This window comes from Talpa occidentalis, unplaced genomic scaffold (genome assembly GCF_014898055.3).
Source record: "Talpa occidentalis isolate TD23 unplaced genomic scaffold, MPIMG_talOcc4v2.1 talOcc4.6, whole genome shotgun sequence".
In the NCBI taxonomy this organism is placed as follows: Eukaryota; Metazoa; Chordata; class Mammalia; order Eulipotyphla; family Talpidae; genus Talpa; species Talpa occidentalis.
Window position 1 is genome coordinate 82,625,668 of NW_023604972.1, and position 19,444 is coordinate 82,645,111.

The following is a 19,444-nucleotide window of genomic DNA, read 5'->3' on the forward strand; positions in this document are numbered from 1 at the left end:
AAGTCTTCAAATGGAGATTTTTTTAATTGGGAAACTACTAAAGGATACTTGAATAACACTTGAAAATATCTACAGCATATAAAGGATTCCAGTGCCATTTATCATCATGTGTGGTAGAAACAACATTTTTTACTAGAAATCAGGAAGTTTAATTAGGTCTTCTTTAAGACCTGATTCACCCACTATTTAGCTGTGTGACCTTAAGATAGTTACTTAACTTCTCTGTTATCAATTAGGGTTTAACTCTGAAAATATTCTTTAATTTCTTTAATGCTCTCTGGTACTGAGTAATGTCCCTTCAAAAGACATTTTAATCCCGGGAAACTGTGACTCCTACCTTGTAAGGCAAAAGGGTAACTATTACCTTATTAGACACAAGATATGATTGAGTTAAGGATTTTGAGATTGAGAGATTATCTCGGAAAAACAGGTGGTCCATAAATGCACCCTCATAGGAGGGGTACAGAGGGAGACTTACTACACAAACAAAAGAGGAAATATGACCACAAGGGCAGAGATTGGAGTGATGCCACCATAATACAAGGAATGCTGACAGCTTCCAATAGCTAGAAGAGGCAGGACCGATTTTTTCTTAGGTCCTCCAGAGGGAGTGTGGCCTCGATTTCTGCCCAGACAAATGAATTTTGGACTGCTGGTCTCCATAACCGTGAGAAATTCGTGTCAGTTATTTTAAGTGTGTGGTTATCGGTTACACAGGTATAGGACATTCATACACACCACCTCAAGGCCTGTGGTGTCAGCATGGTCCAGGCGCAGCCTCTGTCCCCAGTCACTACGTCACAGTTCATCTGAGGAAATGAAGGAGCAGCTTGTGAAGAAGCAAAAGTAAGTTGGCAAGAGGTTTTTAATAAGCTGGATATCCCTCACAAATACAGGTGTCTATTCTTTATTTTTTTAAAACTTATTTATTTATTTAAGGATACTAGCACTGGATACAGTCAGAGGCGCAGGAGGGTGAGAGAATTCACCAGAGCCAGAGGGGAGAGCAGAGCAGGCAGACTGACGAAGTACACTGCTGAGGGGAGCAGCCGGTAGCAGGAGAGGTCCGCGCGCCATGTGGGACCCTCACCCAGTGGCCGGGGATCGAACTGGCGCTGCAGAGGCTGCGGGCAGTTTTGCAACCCAGCACTCAACTGCTGCGCCACCGGGGAGGCCTGTCTATTCTTTATTTTTACTCTATTTTCCAGATTGAGTTGAGGCTAGGGCAGTGCCTCTCAGACTGTTATGCACATAGAAATCCTGATTTTATGAAAATGTAGAATCTGATCCAGTAGTATGGATGCTGAGATTCAGCAATTAAAAAAATACTTCAGCTGCTGGCCTGTGGACCATCTTTTGAGAGACAGACTCTAGGAGTCAATTAAAGTTGTATTAAAAAGTTTCCTCTTGGTTTTACAGAGGACTTTTGGGAAATGGAAATACAGAAATATTTACTTTTACAGTGCAGGTAAGTAGAAATTTGTATTTGCTTTGGACATTTGCTTTAAAATATAATCTTGCCGAATCCACAACTTACTTAGGCTTTGGAGAACTAACCCAAGAGGGAGACCCTACCTTAGCTCAGTTCTCCCCTTTGGAGGTAGCATGGTGAATGGAAAGGGCATGGGCTTGGGGCCAAAAAGACAGAGCTCCAATCCCTGCTGACTCTCTGGGTAAGTAACTATCCAACTAAACTAAACATTCTGAGCTTCAGTTTTCCTTATGTAAAATGTAGGTGATATCCCTTCCATATATAAAGTGGGTTGTTGAGTGAACTAGATAAAATCATATCTACCTGCGGCAGCCACACAGAGCTGCTGCTAATTAGAAGAGCCACACGGCCCTCTTTTAATTGAAGTTCTGCTTCTGACTGTGTGCCAACCACTGTGACAGGCAGTGCAATTCAGGGGAGAGTAAGACCCAGATGTGGTGGGGAAGATAGGCAGGAAAACCAAAAATGACAGTAGGCCTGATGGGGCCATGGGGGCGCCAGCCCCCAGTGCAGAGGTGCCCTGATATTATGAGACAAGGGGACAATCTGCTTCCTTGTGTGTTCTCATTGCCTGATAGGTGATTGTTTCTTGTTTTCCAGCCTGTGTGTATAGAAAACACATCAGTTCTTTCTCCAGAAAGGCTTGATTCTGACTCAGTTTTTCCTCATGGGGTTAAACTGAAAAATCAGTTGGGTCTGTTTTGGCTTCAAAGGGAGGTATTATTTAAAACAGGAAAGGGTGCAAAACACCTTCAGAGCAATTGGTCTTTCTTTAGAGAGAAAGAAGAAACTGTAGATCAATGCAATCATTTTTTTTTTCTTTCTGGAAAAAAAAAGGAAAGAAAAAAGATAAATAAGCACTTTTATAGTTCCAGAAGGGAATAGGGAGCAGAGTTCTAACTCTTCTGAAATTCATTTCAAGGGAACAGCTTTGACTGCTGAATTTCATTGCACTCCAATGCAGGCTTGATGCCAAGAACCTCAAAAATTAAACCCCGACTCTATTGCCATAGTTTATAGAATCAGGATCAAATGACTTTAGATGTTGTTTCTGTCATTGCAAGGAGTTGTATTCTCACCTGCTCAGATAATATGAGAATATCTGCGGCAGAAATGATCATTGTATAACAAGAGAGAAAGAGAACTTTGAGGTATTGAGAAACCAGAGAACTCAACACAGATTATTTTCCCTCATACTTTGTTTTAGAATTTTTGTGCACAAGTAATGGCTTATATTAAAATGGGCCGATTGTCTCTGAAGAATCAGTTGATTTAAATCAAGTCCCAGATGGTGAGGACAGAAATGTAGACTTTAATGGTACTGTGTGACTTTCCTAGAATGCACCGGACTGTGACAATGACATCTATGGGGGTGATCTGCACATCTTCTGGAGGAAGGTTTGGAGACAGTGGTACCTGTCCCTTTCCCTCACCAGTTTCTTCACTCTTCAATTGATTCTCCACATTTCAACCAGATTTATCTTTCTAGATACCAAATCTTGTTATTATCACACCTTTTCTAGAACTCCCCGTGGGCTTCCTCCCCTACTGCCTATGCGATGCCTTCCAAGCCAGTGAAGACCTCCCTTCTTACCATGCTGCCTGTTTCAGCTGCTCAGAACACCTCGCATTCCTGAAGCAGTCGCCATGCTTCTCTGCCTCACATGCATCGCCGTCTCCCCTGTGTCTTGTCTAGTAAGGTTGGTGCTTTGCAAAACCCCAGCTCACATGTCAGCTCCTCCAGGAAACCCTGCTCAGCCCTTTCAGGATAAATGAGTTTCTTTTGGCCCCTCAGAGTCTTTTATTAGGGATGTGTACATGTTTTAATAGCATTGTTCAGATGTTTTGAATTTATTTTTTATGTCTCACTTCAGACATTGAGCTGTGTACCTGGCATCTCATTGGCCCCAGCAGGTGATTTCTGATTTGAAACATAACCGGGAGTTGCCATTATTCTGCTTTTCCTGACTGACTTTATAAAGGTTTTGTGTAACCCGGCTGCTTGTGATAAATCTGGACTCACAGAGATGTTTTTGATGCTACATGTAAATATATGTGATTAATATCCTCTGATTTTTGATTAATATCCTCTGAGTTTTGCTGTTTGTTGGGTAAATTATCAATCAGGAAATTGATTCTTATTCTAAGGCATATATTATATGATTATTCAGGACTAGCCTCGAGCTCTCGAAAGTCAGAAAGAACTATGAGAGAAATTGAGGTCCTCTGAAAGAATTTCATTTTGTCAAGGGTAATATGAGCTAAGTGCTGGCCTGTGGTAAAGAGAAATACCATATGTGCATAGTAGCTGTTTGATAAGACTACCTCCCTGCTACCTAGGTGGAAGAAGACAGCTGCTAAGGGAGTGATTTCCACTTCTGACTGGGATTTGAACAATTTAGGGATGGTTGCCATAGCTACCACTCTAGGAAAACCCTCAGATCAAGAAAAGAATGATCCAAAAGGACTCAGTTTGGAATAAATAACTCACAATTTTCTCTTGAGTGAGTTTATAATAACTCCAAATAAGAGATCTCGGCTCCCCTGAGCCCCCTGCTCTCAAGCAAGGTGTGTACCTTTTCTGCCCACCGCACACAACTTATTTCAAGGCCAAGACTTGCACAGGCCACTTCCTCCTCCCAGATACCCCCAGAGCTCCTTTCCCCAAGTTTTTCTCACTTGCTTCTCAACAGCTCAGTGGTAATGGAAATACCCCCTGCCCACAGCCCCCGGAACTAGCGTAGCGCCCTCTCGAAGCAGCAATGCTGTGGCACCTTCAGATGAGTGAATATCACATCTCTCTCGTTTTCTTTCCTGCAAAAAAAAACTTTATTGCTTCTATTTGGTCCGTTCTGTTTGGTCTTCAAAGGTCACTGGGCTCAGGAGGGTTCTGGTTGGGTTGAGGATGAACCTTTAGAAGGAGGCCGGCCCCCTGTGGGACTTAGTATTGTGGCCGCTCACCTTCCGGAGACTCCCCTGCTGGCCCCGCGGGCCGCCTGCCCGCAAACGACTGAGAGGGCGGTTGTGCGGGCAGAACGCAGGGCGCGCAGATCCAAACGGGCTGGTCCAGCTCCCGGAGTTTTGCCCCAATCGCGCTGGGGCAATTTCTGTTCTCTTGGGAGAGCCTGTGGCCGCCGGGCAACTTGGCGTTTTCGAAAGACTCTGGGTGCCCCCTGTTTCTCCTTTCCCAGTTATTGGAATAAGAGGCCAGTGTAGGCCCAGAAGCGGAGAGAGAGGTGGGTACAGGAGGCCTCCGCCTTGGGGGTAATAATTCTGAATGTGGGAGCTCGCAGTTGATCAGCAATAAGGAGCTAAGCTCACAAAAAACAAAACAAAAAACAGCGTTGGCGGGTCTGGGAGGCACTGGATGGCAGAAAAGATGGTTCTGCCCATTGTGGTGGGAAGAGAGGTTGGGGGGTGGTCAGAGGCTGAAAGAAGGGGTGTCCCAGGGTCTGTTCCATCCAAACACTGTTGAAACAAGACACATCCACGTGACTGCTGGGGCGCACTGCCCATGCTCTGCTATTTGGGTTGTGTTTGTCTGATTCAGTGGATCTGAAGCTTGGCTTCACATTAGAAACACCTGGCATCATTAAGCGGCTTCTGATGGCTGAGTACAGTCGCAGACAAATTGAATTAGCATGTCTGGGGATGGAGCCCAGTAATTCTGGTGTGCCCAGAGGATCAGAAACTGTTGGTTTCCACCTTCCTCCTACCTCATTTGATTATAAACTCCTGGAAGCAGAGGTGTGGGTGGTGGGATGGAGTCTTCCACTTCCCTGACTCTCTCTGTCTATGGGGTAGATGCTCAGGGCTGCCTCTGTGGTATCTGTGAAGCCGTTGGGCCGGTGGTCCTCTCATCTCTGTGTAACATCTGAGACAGAGTGTGGAGGGGAGTGGGCGCTGTAGGGTAAGGAAAAAATATCAGGCTTTTCTGCCCTCCCACCATTAGGATAGATGAGGGAACCCTGTGATCCTGAATGCATGCCTGATGGCGGGCACCTGAAGTGGGTACACCTGGGCTGAGAGACTGGGTTTATAAGGGCGGTGTCACGGGGATGCCAGCAGAAGAAGAAACCAAGAATGAACGGAAGCTGAGAGAAGAAGAGAAGCAGGGAGAATGCCAGAGAGCCCAGATAGAGTGAGGATTTGCTGGGGGCTGGGAGGACTGCCAGCCTCCCGGCCCCCCAGCACCCCTGCCTGTCATATGCCTGGTAAATCTAAATAAAAGACCTGCAAAAGCCACTGAGGGCTCCAGGACTCTCCTCCTTTACCCGGTCTGCTGGATCAGAAAACCTGCTCCGTGGCCATTCCTGCCTCTATAGCGCACTCCCATCCTTTGCCAAGATGAGACAGCATGATCTTGCTATCTTCAGAAGCAGTGTTTTTATAGGTGGTTGAGGGAGAATTCAGGAAAAAAAAGGGTAATGTGAAGTAGTGTCTAGATGTTGCCAGGTCTGGCTGGCAAGAGGTTTGAGTCTGAGGGTAAGAGATTCAAGCTTGACCTAAGATAAAGAAGTGCATGTGGCAAATCGTTATTGATTATATTTGAAAACAAATAATGACTTTTTCACTGAGGTGGGAAGCAAGTCCATTAATGCTCAGTCAGATTAGCTAGGCTGTCAGGTGCTCAGAGAGCTTAGCTAGAGTGTGGAAATTTAGCCAAGAATGATGGGCCACCGCTGCTGTGATTTCAGTGCATCCATTTTAATTTACATTTACTGTGCTCCAACTGTGAATGAAGCTTGTGCTGTCAAGAAAATAGCGTCATGTTAACCACATGTGGGGTCCTGGAAAAGGCACTGAACATGGAAGGTGTGGATTTGAGCTTGACCTTGGTTGAGGTTTGTTTTCTTATCTGTAGTTTGTGTTGTGATAACTGCTCCACTAAGGAGTGGTGTGGGGATGAGATGCCTTCTCCAGAGGTGGCAGCACTTATTAAAAGTCATAGCCCCAGCTGTGATCATATAACTAGGATTCCTTGAGTAAAGTCTGGAAAAAGCTAGGGCATTCTCCTGATTCGAATTTCTTTTTGCCCAGATGTTGGTATTCCAGCCACTGCTCTAGTAGCATAAACTATAAAATGCATCTGTCTGAAAAGTCTTCTAATGGACTTTTTTTTTTTAAAGATTTATTTATTTATTTATATAAGCACTGGGTACAGTCAGAAGCACGGGAGGGTGAGAGAATTCACCAGAGCCAGAGCGGGGAACAGAACAGGCTGACTGACGAAGTACACTGCTGAGGGGAGCAGCGGGCGGCAGGGGAGGTCTGCGCGCCATGCGCGACCCTCCTCCAGTGGCCGGGGAGCACATGGGGATTGAACCGGCGCTGCAGAGGCTGCGGGCAGCTTCGCAGCCCAGCGCTCAACTGCTGCGCCACTGGGGAGGCCCTTCTAATGGACTCTTATTCCTTCGACTGTACCTACCCTTGCTTTAACGACCCCCCCCAGCCCACCATCACCCCACATATCTCCCTTCCCCGGTTCATATTCTGTACAAGAGGGTCTAGAGAATAAAATCAGAGATTCTTTTCACTTTGTTATAAAACCTAATTCTTACTTGGAGAGGAGATAAAAGATACTTTCTTCTTTGCTTGAATATTTTAGAGTTTCACCAATTATTGTTGTTGGATGGTCTGTGTAGGGTAAAGAAAATGTCAGGCTTTTCTGCCCTTCCGCCATCAGGATAGATGATGGATCCTTGTCCTGAATGCATGCCTGATGGCGGGCACCTGGAGTAGGGTGTGGGCATAGGTAGATGGGATACCTGTCTTATCACCTGGGATAAGACTGCTTTTAAGGGCAGTGTCACGGGGACGCAAGCAGCAGCAGTAGAAGCCGAAGCCGAAGCCGAAAGAGAAGCCGAGAAGCAGCAGAACGAACTCCAGAGAGCCCAGATAGAGTGAAGACTTGCTGGCTGGGAGGCTGGCAGGCCTCCCAGCCAGCACCCCTGCCTTGCACGTATCCGCTGAACCCCAATAAAAGACCTGCAAAACCACTGAAGACTCTGACTCCTCCTTTACCCAGTCTGCATGGGATCAGAAAACCTGCACTGGGCCCGTTCCTGCCTTTACAGTCTGGAATCAGAAATAAGTGCTACTGAAATAGATTATAGGTAAAAGTAGCACCAATTACAAGCCCCAGATGTCCCAAGACAAGCATATGTAAAGGGCAGGAAGGACACGGAGCAGGTGTTCTATGATCCAGCAGACAGGTGAAGGAGAATTCTGGAGCCCTCAGTGGCTTTTGCAGGCTTTTATTGGGATTTATTTAGGGGTGCTGGCTGGGAGGTTGGCAGGCCTCCCAGCCCTCAGCAAGTCTTCACTCTTTCTGGGCTCTCTGGCGTTCTCTGGTGGTCTCTGCATCTACTCGTGCTTCTTCCGTTCTGCTTCTCTGCTTCTTTCTCCACTTCTACTGGCATCTCCGTGACACTGACCTTAAAAGCCCAGTCTCAGCCCAGGTGAATCCCATCTACCTATGCCCACACCCTACTCCAGGTGCCCGCCATCAGGCATGCATTCAGGACCACAGGGTTCCGTCATCTATCCTGATGGTGGGAGGGCAGAAAAGCCTGATGCTTTTACTTTACCCTATGCATAACACAGAACAAGAGCCGACATATCACTGCAAATCACAGCTCACCATCAACAGTGGAGAGGCTGTATTTTCTGGGCACAGAATAAAAAGGTGGTTGAGGCTTTTGTGCTGAATTAAAAATTCAAAATGTGAATAAGTGACTAGAAGAAGTTCCCCTCTAATAATTTCTGATCGGTGTTACTGCCACTCACAAGAAAACAAGCACATTGTCACGAATCAACCTTTAGCAGGGCGCCCACAGGGAAGTCAAAGTTCCCGCTGGGGTAGCTCATGTGCCTTTCACCTGGTCCTCAGTGGCCCTCAGTCCTTTGCATGCTTGAGTCAGCTGTTGAACCTTTAAAAAATACAAATGCCCAGGTTGCCTCCTAAGTCAATTCAATCAGTCTCAGAGGGCGGGAGGGGATTACCTTATATTTTTTCACAGCTCTACAAGTGATTCCAATGTGTAGCCAGCTTCAGAGTCATAGATTTAACCTGTGCTTGGGAGGGCCAGTCTTTCCACACTTGTCAATACCTTCCTCCTTAGCAAGGAAAAAGGTGTGAATTCAGCTGACTGTAAATCTTGATTCTTAGAAGTCCAGGTGTAATAGCTTCCGCTGAATAAGTGAATATAATGTGAAAAGTCCGTAGCAAAAAGATTAGAGACAGGATTAAGAGAAGCTGTTATTCCATTTGACCAACTTGATTGTCTTCCTTTAATTTTGACAAGGATATAGAAAACACTGAAACTGTATTTACATTCCATGCCTTGTTTCAGGAACTTTACATAAATATCTTTTTAATATTAACAAAAAGGTATTTTTGTCCTCCATTTACAGTTGAAAAAACTGAGGCTCAGGGGTTAAGCAGCTTGTCGAAGGGCCATATTGAAGACTATAGGGTAAGTAAAAATTATCAGGCTTTTCCATCCTCCTGCAATTGGCATTAATGATGGACCCCTGCATCATGCCTGATGGCGGGCACCTGGAGTAGGGTGTGGGCATGCATAGGTGGGTACACCTGAGCTGAGACTGGGCTTATAAGGGTGGCGTGACGGGGAACAAGAAAATGAGAACAGCACCAGTAGAGAAGCAGAGACCACAGGAACACCAGAGAGCCCAGAAAGAGTGAAGATTCACCGGCACCCCTGCCTGCTGTGTACCTGGTGAAAGCCCAATAAAAGCCTGAAAAACCCCCTCCTTCCCCTATGAAAACATAGCTGGAATTTGAACCTAGGCCTTTCTCCAAAAACCTAGTCTCAGAACACATTAGTAATACTTTGGCAAAGTTCTACATCCATCTAATAGCTGCTGGGAAGACCTTAAGAGTTGACATCTAGGCCACTGCTTCCAACAGCTGAGAAGTGTGATAGTGTCAGCTACAGAATTAGGGTGTGGCTCTCCCAGGTCTTTCCCTTTCCCAGGTTGGTTGTCAGCAACTGGGAAGCTTTGGGCTCCATTTCATTGACGATCCTTGTCTGATGGACCTGAGGCATTGGCAGGAGAGAAAACTGAGAGCTGGGAAAAGAAATAGGAGGGAAGGGAGAAAGATCTCTCAGCAATCACTGAGATCACTGATGACCTTAGGGTTTAAAGAAATAGCCCTGCCTCAAGTCCAGCATTTCTTGTTTTTATTAAGAGTCATGAAATGAATCACAGATCTTAAAGGACCTCAGCTAGATGTGCATCTCTAGAAGGCTGATTCTCAAAATGGCAGCACTCACCTCAGGTGAGTGCACTCAGCTTGCTTTGGTGTCTGTGGCTTGACATGGTGGAGTTGAGGGGCTGACTGTGAAACAGTCAGGACTTGGTCATTGGATCTGAATACAAATATAACCCTACTTGAAATCCCGCCCCCCACCCTCATGTCTGTGGTTTCTTAAGAAGATACCGTGTGTGGTTATAGCCTGGAAGCAAAAACAAGCAAGCTTGTATATGAACATTAGTGTGTTTCATAGAATCTTAGAGGCTTTCCATTGGTGTTCTGTATGACAGCGCTCTATACCCTAAATTATTATTCCAGACACCTGAAATAACGAGTGATATTGAAGTAGAAAGCCCTGAAAATCTGGAGTGTCATGGATTTTAGTGCCTATACCTTTTCTAACGGCAAAGTATTTTTGGAAAAGTGCACCCAGGCTTGATCTGTATCTAGCCATCTGGAGAATGAGAACAGGTACTGCCAGAATATATATTTCTGTATGTTATAACTTTAGCACTCTGGCACATATTACTAGGCAAAGCATAACAAAGGGCAGATAATTTCATCACTGTATCCTAGAGCGAAGTTTACTTGTTTTTGGCCAAGTTGTTATGAATTGTGATTTATGGTGGTATCAATAAGGAATACCATGGATATATAGACATTTTTAAAAATGAAAATATTCCAGACAGGGATGCAATTTATTTTATAAAAATGAACTACTCTGAATCAAAGAGCTAGAGCATAGTGTAAAAGAAACAATGTGAGAGCAAAGATGGCTGCTGGTCTTCACGCTCCTTTAAAAACAAAAATGTCAGTGAGACTCAGAGTTTGAACAGGGGAGTGAAAAGAGAACAAAGGTTGTGGGAGTCTGGAGACCTGCGTCCCATTCTGACATGCTGCAAGCTGTTGGGGGTGGGGGGAGGGGTGTAGGTGGGTGATTTTCTCTATCCTTGTCTGTATGCTTATTGGTTAATGCAAATTAATAAAGGCCACCCTATCTTACAGTGTGTTTGTTGTGAGAATACACTGAGAGGTGTAAATGATTTGAAAGGCTGACATATTGTACAAATGTAAGATTATTAAACTCAACTGCCTCCTCTCTATTTGCTATCCATGTTAATTTGTGTCAGTGTGTTGTAGACTGACAAATAATTGCCTTGTGGGGAATTTGACAGTAAATCTAGATGCAAAGTCACATTGGGTTGGTCTGACTCACTAGTTAGACATCCTTAGAAGTCCTTTCCCCTCAGGGCCCTTTTGGTTGAACAGAAAGACCCTGAAGGAGGCAGAGTATACTTCATTCCAGGCTACGTAAGTACAATACTGCAATAACAGATTGAGTGCATCTTCAGAACATAACCCCTTAGGAGCTTCATTATTATAAAGTATTTATCCTTTGTAAGGTATTTAGCAGAAATAAAAGAAGCAGACACAAAAGAGAAGAAGTTATGATTCTTACCCACTTGGGCACTTACATTTTGCTGCAGGGAGGCCATTGTGTTGATATTTAAATACAATGTGTTAAGATGGCTTCTGTTTTGAATAGAAGTATTATTTTTTTTAAAAAAATTATTTTATATAATTCTTACATCATTTTTCATCTTTGCACAATGTATGCATTTTCATTATGGTTATATTCCCCATACAATTGCCCTCCCCTTATTTTGACTTTAGTCTTTCCTTTCCCGTGCCCGCCCCCTCCCCTCCCCACCCCGGCCCCATAGTGTGTCTCTGGTTTATAGTTGCTTGTTGATTTTGATTTTTACTTTGTATTGATTAGTCTTTTTCCTGGTCTCTTATTTAGGTTTTCTAAATTCCTGCTATGAGTGAGACCATCCGGTATTTTTCTTTTTCTTTCTGGCTTATTTCGCTGAGCATGATCCCTTCTAGCTCCATCCATGTTGCTGCAAACTGCATGTGTTTATCTTTTTTGATTGCTGAGTAATATTTCATGGTGTATATGTACCACATCTTCTTGATCCAGTCATCTATTTTTGGGCATTTGGGTTGTTTCCAAAGCTTAGCTATTGTAAACAGTGCTGCTATAAACATAGGCATGCTGGTGCCCTTTGGAATTAATGTTTCTGTGTCCTTTGGGTAAATACCTAGGAGTGGAATTGCTGGATCATATGGAAGCTCTATGTTTAGTAGGTCCAGAAATCTCCACACAGCTCTCCATAGTGGTTGGACCAGTTTGCACTCCCACCAGCAGTGCAGGAGAGTTCCTTTTTCTCCACAACCTCGCCAACATTTGTTGTTGCTAGTTTTTTTAATATGTGCCATTCTCAATGGTGTAAGATGGTATCTCATTGTAGTTTTGATTTGCATTTCCATGATTACAGGTGATGTTGAACATTTTTTCATATGCCTGTTGGCCATTTGCATTTCTTCTTCAGAGAAGTTTCTTTTTAGCTCTTCTGCCCATTTTTTGACTGGATTATTTTCTTTGTTTTTGTTGAGTCTCATCAGCTCTTTGTAGATTTTTGTGATCAGTCCTTTATCATTAGTGTTGTGTGCAAAAATGTTCTCCCAGTTGGTGGGGTTTCTCTCTGTTTTGGTTATTGTCTCTTTTGCTGTGCAGAAGCTCTTTAATTTAATGTAGTCCCAACTGTTTATCTTTGCCTTCACTATCACTGCTTTGGATGATGTGTCTGTAAAGTTGTCTTTAATGTGCATGTCATGTAGTGTTTTGCCTATATTTTTTGCTATGTATTTTATGGTTTGTGGTCTTATGTCTAGTTCTTTAATCCATTTTGAGTTGAGGTAAAGGACCTATACAAAGAAAACTATAAAACACTGTTAAAAGAAATAGAAGACACAAAGAAATGGAAAGACATCCCCTACTCATGGATTGGAAGAATTAACATTATCAAAATGGCCATCCTACCAAAAGCAATATACAGATTCAATGCTATTCCAATAAAAATTTCAATGACATTCTTCAAAGAAATAGAACAATTATTGATAAATTTCATATGGAATCACCAAAAACCCCAAATAGCCAAAGCTCTCCTGAAAAAAAAAAAAAAGAAGGGAATGGAGGCATCACACTCCCAGACTTCAAACTATGTTACAAAGCCATAATCATCAAAACTGCATGGTATTGGAATAAGAACAGACACACAGACCAATGGAATCGAACAGAAAAATCCAGAAATAAACCCACAGATTTATGGTCAACTAATATTTGACAAAGGAGCAAAGAATATGCACTGGAGCAAAGAAAGTTTGTTTAATAAATGGTGCTGGGAAAACTGGGTCGCTACCTGCAAAAGAATGAAGCTTGAATAGAAGTATTCTTAGCTCCTTTACATAAGGACGGGGCCTGAAGATGGCCAGGCTCCAGGATAGGACAATGTTAATCTTCTAACCTTGCACTGGTCCTTTGTTACATATTAAACAAAGCCCTTTATAAATCACCTAAACCCTCTACCTAGAGAGCAGTTCTCATTCTTTTTGGCCTCAGTTCCCTTTACACTATTAAATATTACTGAGAATTCTAAATTTTTGATTGTTAATATTTACCATATTAGAAATTAAAATAGATATTTAAGATGTATTCATTTAAGAAAATAGTAAGCCAATTACATAGTAACATGAATAATAGATGCTTTATGAAAAAGAAATAAATTAGCCAAACAAAACATTTAGTGAGAAGAATGGCATTATTTCACATTTTTACAAATATTTATGTCTGGAAACAACTAGATTTTAATATCTACTTCTGTATTCAATCTGTTGGCTGAAGCATGAGAAGAAAATCTGAGCTCAGCCAGATGTGTTGTTGGTAAAGGGAGAGGTATTTTGTTAGTCTTTTCAGATAATTGTGAATATTCTTTGATACTAAGTCACATGTCATAAAGAGGTAGTTTCTTAAAGGTTATTTGCAATGTTAAAGCTGAGAACATGGCATTGAATGTATTCTACACGTTAAAAACCCCACTGATCTGTCTTGTACTTTGCTCTCTTATCCACATATGATTTTGTAGCATGACACATTGATAACTTGGAACATATTGGGTCACTAAGTTTGCAGCTCTTTCCAAATGTTGATAGTTTGTTAAATGATACCCCAAAATCCAAATTGTTTGTTGCCACTCATCTCACCAGAAAACTCTTTACATATTTGGAATTTGTTAAAAGTCCACCCAAGCAGGATTGGCCCAGAGCAAGTCCCCAAAGCCTGCCACAAGTCTTCATAGTGGATAAAAGTTTTCCAGAATTCTAGCTTTTTGCTTGAGAGCTCAAATTTTTTATTGTTGCTAACAAATACTGCCAGGTTTCCTTGAAATGACAGGCTCACTGGATTGGTTGTTGAGAAAATATCTGCCAACTTGTTTGTCTGTCATGTCAAGTAAACATGTTCTATAAAAAAGCAGCTAGTTCAGCTCAAAATTAAATGTACAAGTGCTTTTCCTTGTGACAATCTCAAGAGCAGACATGCTTTATGTATACTTCCTGTCTTAACATAGAGCTTATGGAAGATACATACTCATAGTTGTCATTTAATAGAGTTACTATTTTTTCTGATTCATCACAGATTTTTAAGTGAAACTGACTTTAAATTGTGAGTCTCTGGGACACACTTTGAGAATCCCTGACTGAGTGTTTGCCCTCCTGTGGTGATATACAAGTCTTGTGATCATGTTTATCTCTCAGGTCTTTGGAAGCTAAACTTGGGGTGAAACTCAGGCATTAAGACATCTAGAAAAGTCAGGATTCTTTAGTGCTTAAGGACAACAGGCCACAAGCTGCCAATTGATCCCAAAGAAAGGTTAGAAAGAATCTCCCAGAACATATGTCTCTCAGAAAAAAATTGAGGTTTACTAGGACCAACTGATTTCTCTCTCTCTTTGGGTAATGTTCTATTTCTTCTCTCCAGTGGTGTGAATGGTTATGATGATGTCCTTCACATGGGTAAGGGATTTTTGTCTTCCTGTTTTATTTCCCTTCGTATCAGTTTGATTTAGAATAACTAGTTTTTCATCTGTGACTGAGACCTCTTGTCTGAGAGCCATGACATCAAGAAAATCTCCAGATTACTTGTCTTTTCTCCTTTCTTTAACTTGTATTCTTTTAATTTACACATAATCCCCAAAGGAACAGGCTCTCTTTTTTAAAAAAAGATTTATTTATTTATGCATACAAGAACTGGTGTACAGGCCAGAGGTGTGGGTGGGTGAGAGGATTCACCAGACATAGAGTGGGGAACAGAACAGGCAGACTGATTGAAATATACTGCTGAGGGGAGCAGCAGGCGAGTCAGGAGAGGTCTGCTGCACCATGTGGGTATCTCCCTGGCTGGGGATTGAACTCGTGCTGCAGAGGCTGCGGACGGCTTCACAGCACTGTGCTCAACCCTCTGTGCCACCAGGGAGGCCCGGAACAGGCTCTTTTGAGGGGGATCCTGGTACTGGCCAAAGTTCAGAGGGAGGAGCACCCCTGTAGACTTGATTAATACTTGGAACGGAACATGATAGATGCTGAATGGAGAGATAACTGTTTGGCAGAATGGCTGCAGGTGTTACAGGGCAGGGAGAGGGGCACCTCAGACACCGCAAACCTGCCTGCTCTAAATAGGTTCTGCCATCTGCCGTATCAACACAAAACATATGAGACTTTAATGAAAAGGAACTTTAATACAATTAGTAAATAATACAGGAAAGGCAAAGAATATAGTTTCTAAATCAAGCACCCAAAGTTACCCGTCCCCTTGTGGGTAAAAGTCCATCCAAGCAGGATTGGCCCAGAGCAAGGCCTCAAAGCCTGCCATAAGTCTAAAGCATCTTCCAGTGAGGACTCACAGAAAAGGATCAGAAACAACCAGACAAGTTCTGAGAGGAAAAGAGCAAAATCAAAATCAAGACAAAACCACCATTGTCACTTCCCCACGGGTCTCACCCACATCTGTGTCAACCAGTCCACGACCAAAAGGGAAGCGCAGTTTCTTCACATGTCCCTTGGCTCCATGTGCCTCCTCCAGGTCTCTTTCTGGCTGTCTATCCTGCTTCCTTCCTTTCTCAGTCTCCTCTGCAGCTTCTTCTCCCTGCTCAGCTCCACCCTCCTTTGGGTGGGGCAGGGAACCTGGAACCTCCCCCTTTCCTGGAGACCACCCTGTTACAGAGGGAAGGTGACCCCACTCAGATAATCTACTGACTCTTCAGCAAATGCTTGGCTGGCAAGGAATTGTTAACTACCATATTCTCTTCATAAGCCATATGTAAAAACTAGCTTGATATTGGTGATTCTGAGATCATAAAAAAGGAAGAGAAAGGCTTTTACCAAGAAGTAGACAATTAGATACCTTGCCTTCCTTAAATTGTTAGCCCTCTAGACTTGAATAACTTCTCACCACGTTATGCCAGTTCTATCTGTAAAATAGGCATTGCATATACTTTACAGAGAGTGATGAGGATTAAATGAATTAGTACATGTAAAGTATGTGTTTAGGAATAGTAGTGGCATGGAATAAATGATTACTAAAATGCAAACTCACTGTTATTAATTTCATTTCATTGAATCATCTCATAACCCAACAAGATACAAGTGATTACCTCTAAGGCATGAAATCATAAGTTTCATGTAAATATAAAAACACGTATCAATGATTTAATTTAGGTCATTAATGAAAGAACCACTAAAATGTTAAATTAATTCAGGGAGTAGTTGAGAATATTGTGTAGGTAATTTAGGATAAGATATAAAACTAATGTTCAGCAATGTCAAAAAACATGATCTTTGTGGTTATATCTTCCACTGGATAGAATTATTTGCATCCTATAGGGAAGGAAAAATTTTTCCCTGAGCCGTTTGGAGGCCTTGACTGGTTCTGAAAATTAAACTGACCAAGATAGACTAGTAGGACAAAATTGTAGATATTTTATTGAAATTTTGGATAATTTCCCATTGACTCCAAGTTCTGACTGGGGAAACTGAATCCCAAAGAGGCTAAATAACTTGTGCAAATTTATATAACTAGAAATAATAGAATTAAAATATTAATATATCCATGTTCTTGTCACTAAATTTGTTATCTCCACCTTCCCTTGAGTGGAGTATATACACAAAAAGCTCCTGTTCTCTGATGAGGAAGCAGAGAGAGTTAAAAAGAAATAAAACTTCAGCATTCCCAGGCTACAATGGGGCTCCCAATCTGTCCACCTTTAGCAAAAACATGTTTCCTCTCCCACCCCCTCCTTTTTTTAATTTACCATGAGATGAAATGAATTTAAGGACACTGTGGTGGTCTGAGTATTTGTGAGATCATTTATAGGTTCCAATGTTATTCCTGGATTGGAAGAAAATAAATGTGTTGTTTAATAACTCAATATATATTCATCTTACACTCTGCTAGTACAATTACTTTCAAATGGGAGTGAAAAAAAGATTTTCTGATTTTTACAAGAATACTTTCTGGGTTATTATTAATGCAAATAAAATTTAAAGATGAATTTGAAGTGGGGGCAGTTGGTTGCTTCATATTCCTTTTTAACTTTGTCACAATTTGTCAAAACATGATATAAAGCAAAAATGCATGGAGTAGGTGAACCAGGGTAGGTTTATTTATAAGCAGAAACTTGAGCCAAATGCAGCCGTAAACCAAAAAAAAAAGGAACAAATCACACTAATTGGTTTTTAAAAATAAGAAAAACTGGACAGATTAAAAAACCCCAGAAACAAATAAACCAGTTTAAACCAGATCTGGATAGTATTGGGGTAGAAAACTTATCTTTGTAATTGGAAACAGAGAACATCTTAGGGAGGGCATTGTTTTAATTTAGGGAAAAATTTTAAGCCACTTAGGGGAGGAAGGCAATACCCTGCAGGTCTGGACTGAAAGAAGCAGACCTTCATAGGACACCCATCTGTGCATTGGGGTGGAGGTGAGGCCGAGCCACAGTGTAGGAGCTGGGATCTATGAAAGGGCTGGGCCAACAGGTCTTCCCAGTAGTGAGTGGAGGAGTAGGCAAGCCTTGTTAAGAACAGGGATTTTTAATATTCACTTTTAAATTATTTGCTGTTCATCTTGCCACACTGCAGACCTTTCTGATATTCTGCACCCTTAGGCTAATACTGATGACTTTGGTTATGTAGTATTTTAGTATTGGTGGAGGCAGTGCCAAAGTTGTCATGGAATTTGAGGTAAAAAGACTAATTTCCAAGAGCATGGTGATGAGAGGGAGACATGTAAGAGGTTGAAGCCTCCAGGAAAAGGGACTTTAGGACTGGTAGTGACCTTAGGAATGCCTAGCCCCTAGAAGAGGGACTGTGTGGGGGAGGGGACTTGAATTTTTACATACCGGTGACTGGAGAATGTCTTCTGGAATATAAATTACAGAACAAATTAAACAAGACTAGAATATTAAAATATTCTCTGGATCAAAATCCTATTTCCCTAATTCCCCTCACCTGTGATCTAATAATTACTGGGTTGTTGAAGATTTTGTTGAGAAGCCTTCACCTTGACCTGAATTGACTAATCAGTGTTCCCCTAAAAGATGGTGGCTATGGGCTAATGATTACAAAGTAGAATGGCTTAGTGCTTTTACTGTTAAATCATATGGAACTTATGGGGACTGTTCTAGATGGCCTGCTTTCAGAAAAGCTCTTTTAGGACTCATTAGATGCTCAAGTTGGGGTTTGTGTCTCTGTGGTGGTTAGAATCAGGGGAAGATGTTTCTGGCCAGGCGGTCTGTTAATCATGCCCATCAAATCAGAGGTCGCTCCCAAACTGTCTCTTCAGAGTCAAGTGCCTCCTGGATAACTTGGAATAGGAATAAAGCAGATGGAGGGGCGTGGCCTTGGAGGACAAGGCCATGACATCTGAGTTCCAAATTTCTTCTTGTCATGACCATCCTTGTGGGTTAGATAAGCTCTCTGGTTGCCTGCATTTCTGGCACTTTATTATGTGGAATTCTAAGACATAGAACCCCAGGGAACATACCTTGCTTACTCTGCTTTGAGGTAATACCAGTTAGCAATGACTTTGACTCAATGAGAGCTTAACATCTATGTTATTATTCTTCTGACTTAGTACATTTTTAGACTGCAAGTTAATTCCCTTTTATGGTCAAACAAAGCTGAGCAATAGGGATTCTTTTTAAAACCCTATTGATTGGCATACATTGATTTTATTTTTCAACCCTTTAGTACATATTAAAGTGATTCAGAAAACAAAATACAGGTGAGAATTAAGGGTAGCAAAAGGAATATTAAGCTTCTATATCTTGGGAGCTGCCTGTAATGAATCTATAGAGTGAAAAGGAACAGGCACCCAGCACCACACGCTGGCCAACTGGAGGGCTGGAGCTGCAGCTGTTACTTAAAGTTGACTCAGCCTTATAAACGCTCATTTCTTCAAATTTTGTCTTTAACCCAGGGACAAAATCCATGGCAGAGGCCTGAGAAAGCTTTGTTGTTTTTCTGGCTTATCCCTTTATTCACAAGGAACTTTGCTAGATAGACCCAAAGGAATTTATCCTGTTCTAAGCTTTCTGAAAAGGAGACCTTATGGCTTCCCTGACTCTCCGTATTCAGACTGGGAAGAAGTACTGGAAATTTTTTGCCTGAACTCTGTATCTGCTAATTTTTGGCTGTTTTCCTCTTGCTTTGGCTTCAGTGATAAAAGTTTCTTGGGTTTAATTCTTCATTAAGAAAAGCGGTTTTGGGGC

General features: G+C 42.2%; 1 protein-coding gene across 1 annotated transcript in view; it reads left to right on the forward strand.

The window, feature by feature from the left end:
* Positions 1-817: 817 nt before the first annotated feature.
* Positions 818-19,444, forward strand: part of LOC129144684 (uncharacterized) — a 113,636-nt gene continuing 95,009 nt past the window's right edge. Inside the window, exons 1-5 of the mRNA XM_054687909.1 lie at positions 818-846; positions 1,420-1,468; positions 2,831-2,890; positions 4,410-4,728; positions 8,909-8,970. Coding sequence (XP_054543884.1) covers positions 818-846; positions 1,420-1,468; positions 2,831-2,890; positions 4,410-4,728; positions 8,909-8,970 — 519 coding nt within the window. The remainder of the gene's footprint in view (positions 847-1,419; positions 1,469-2,830; positions 2,891-4,409; positions 4,729-8,908; positions 8,971-19,444) is intronic.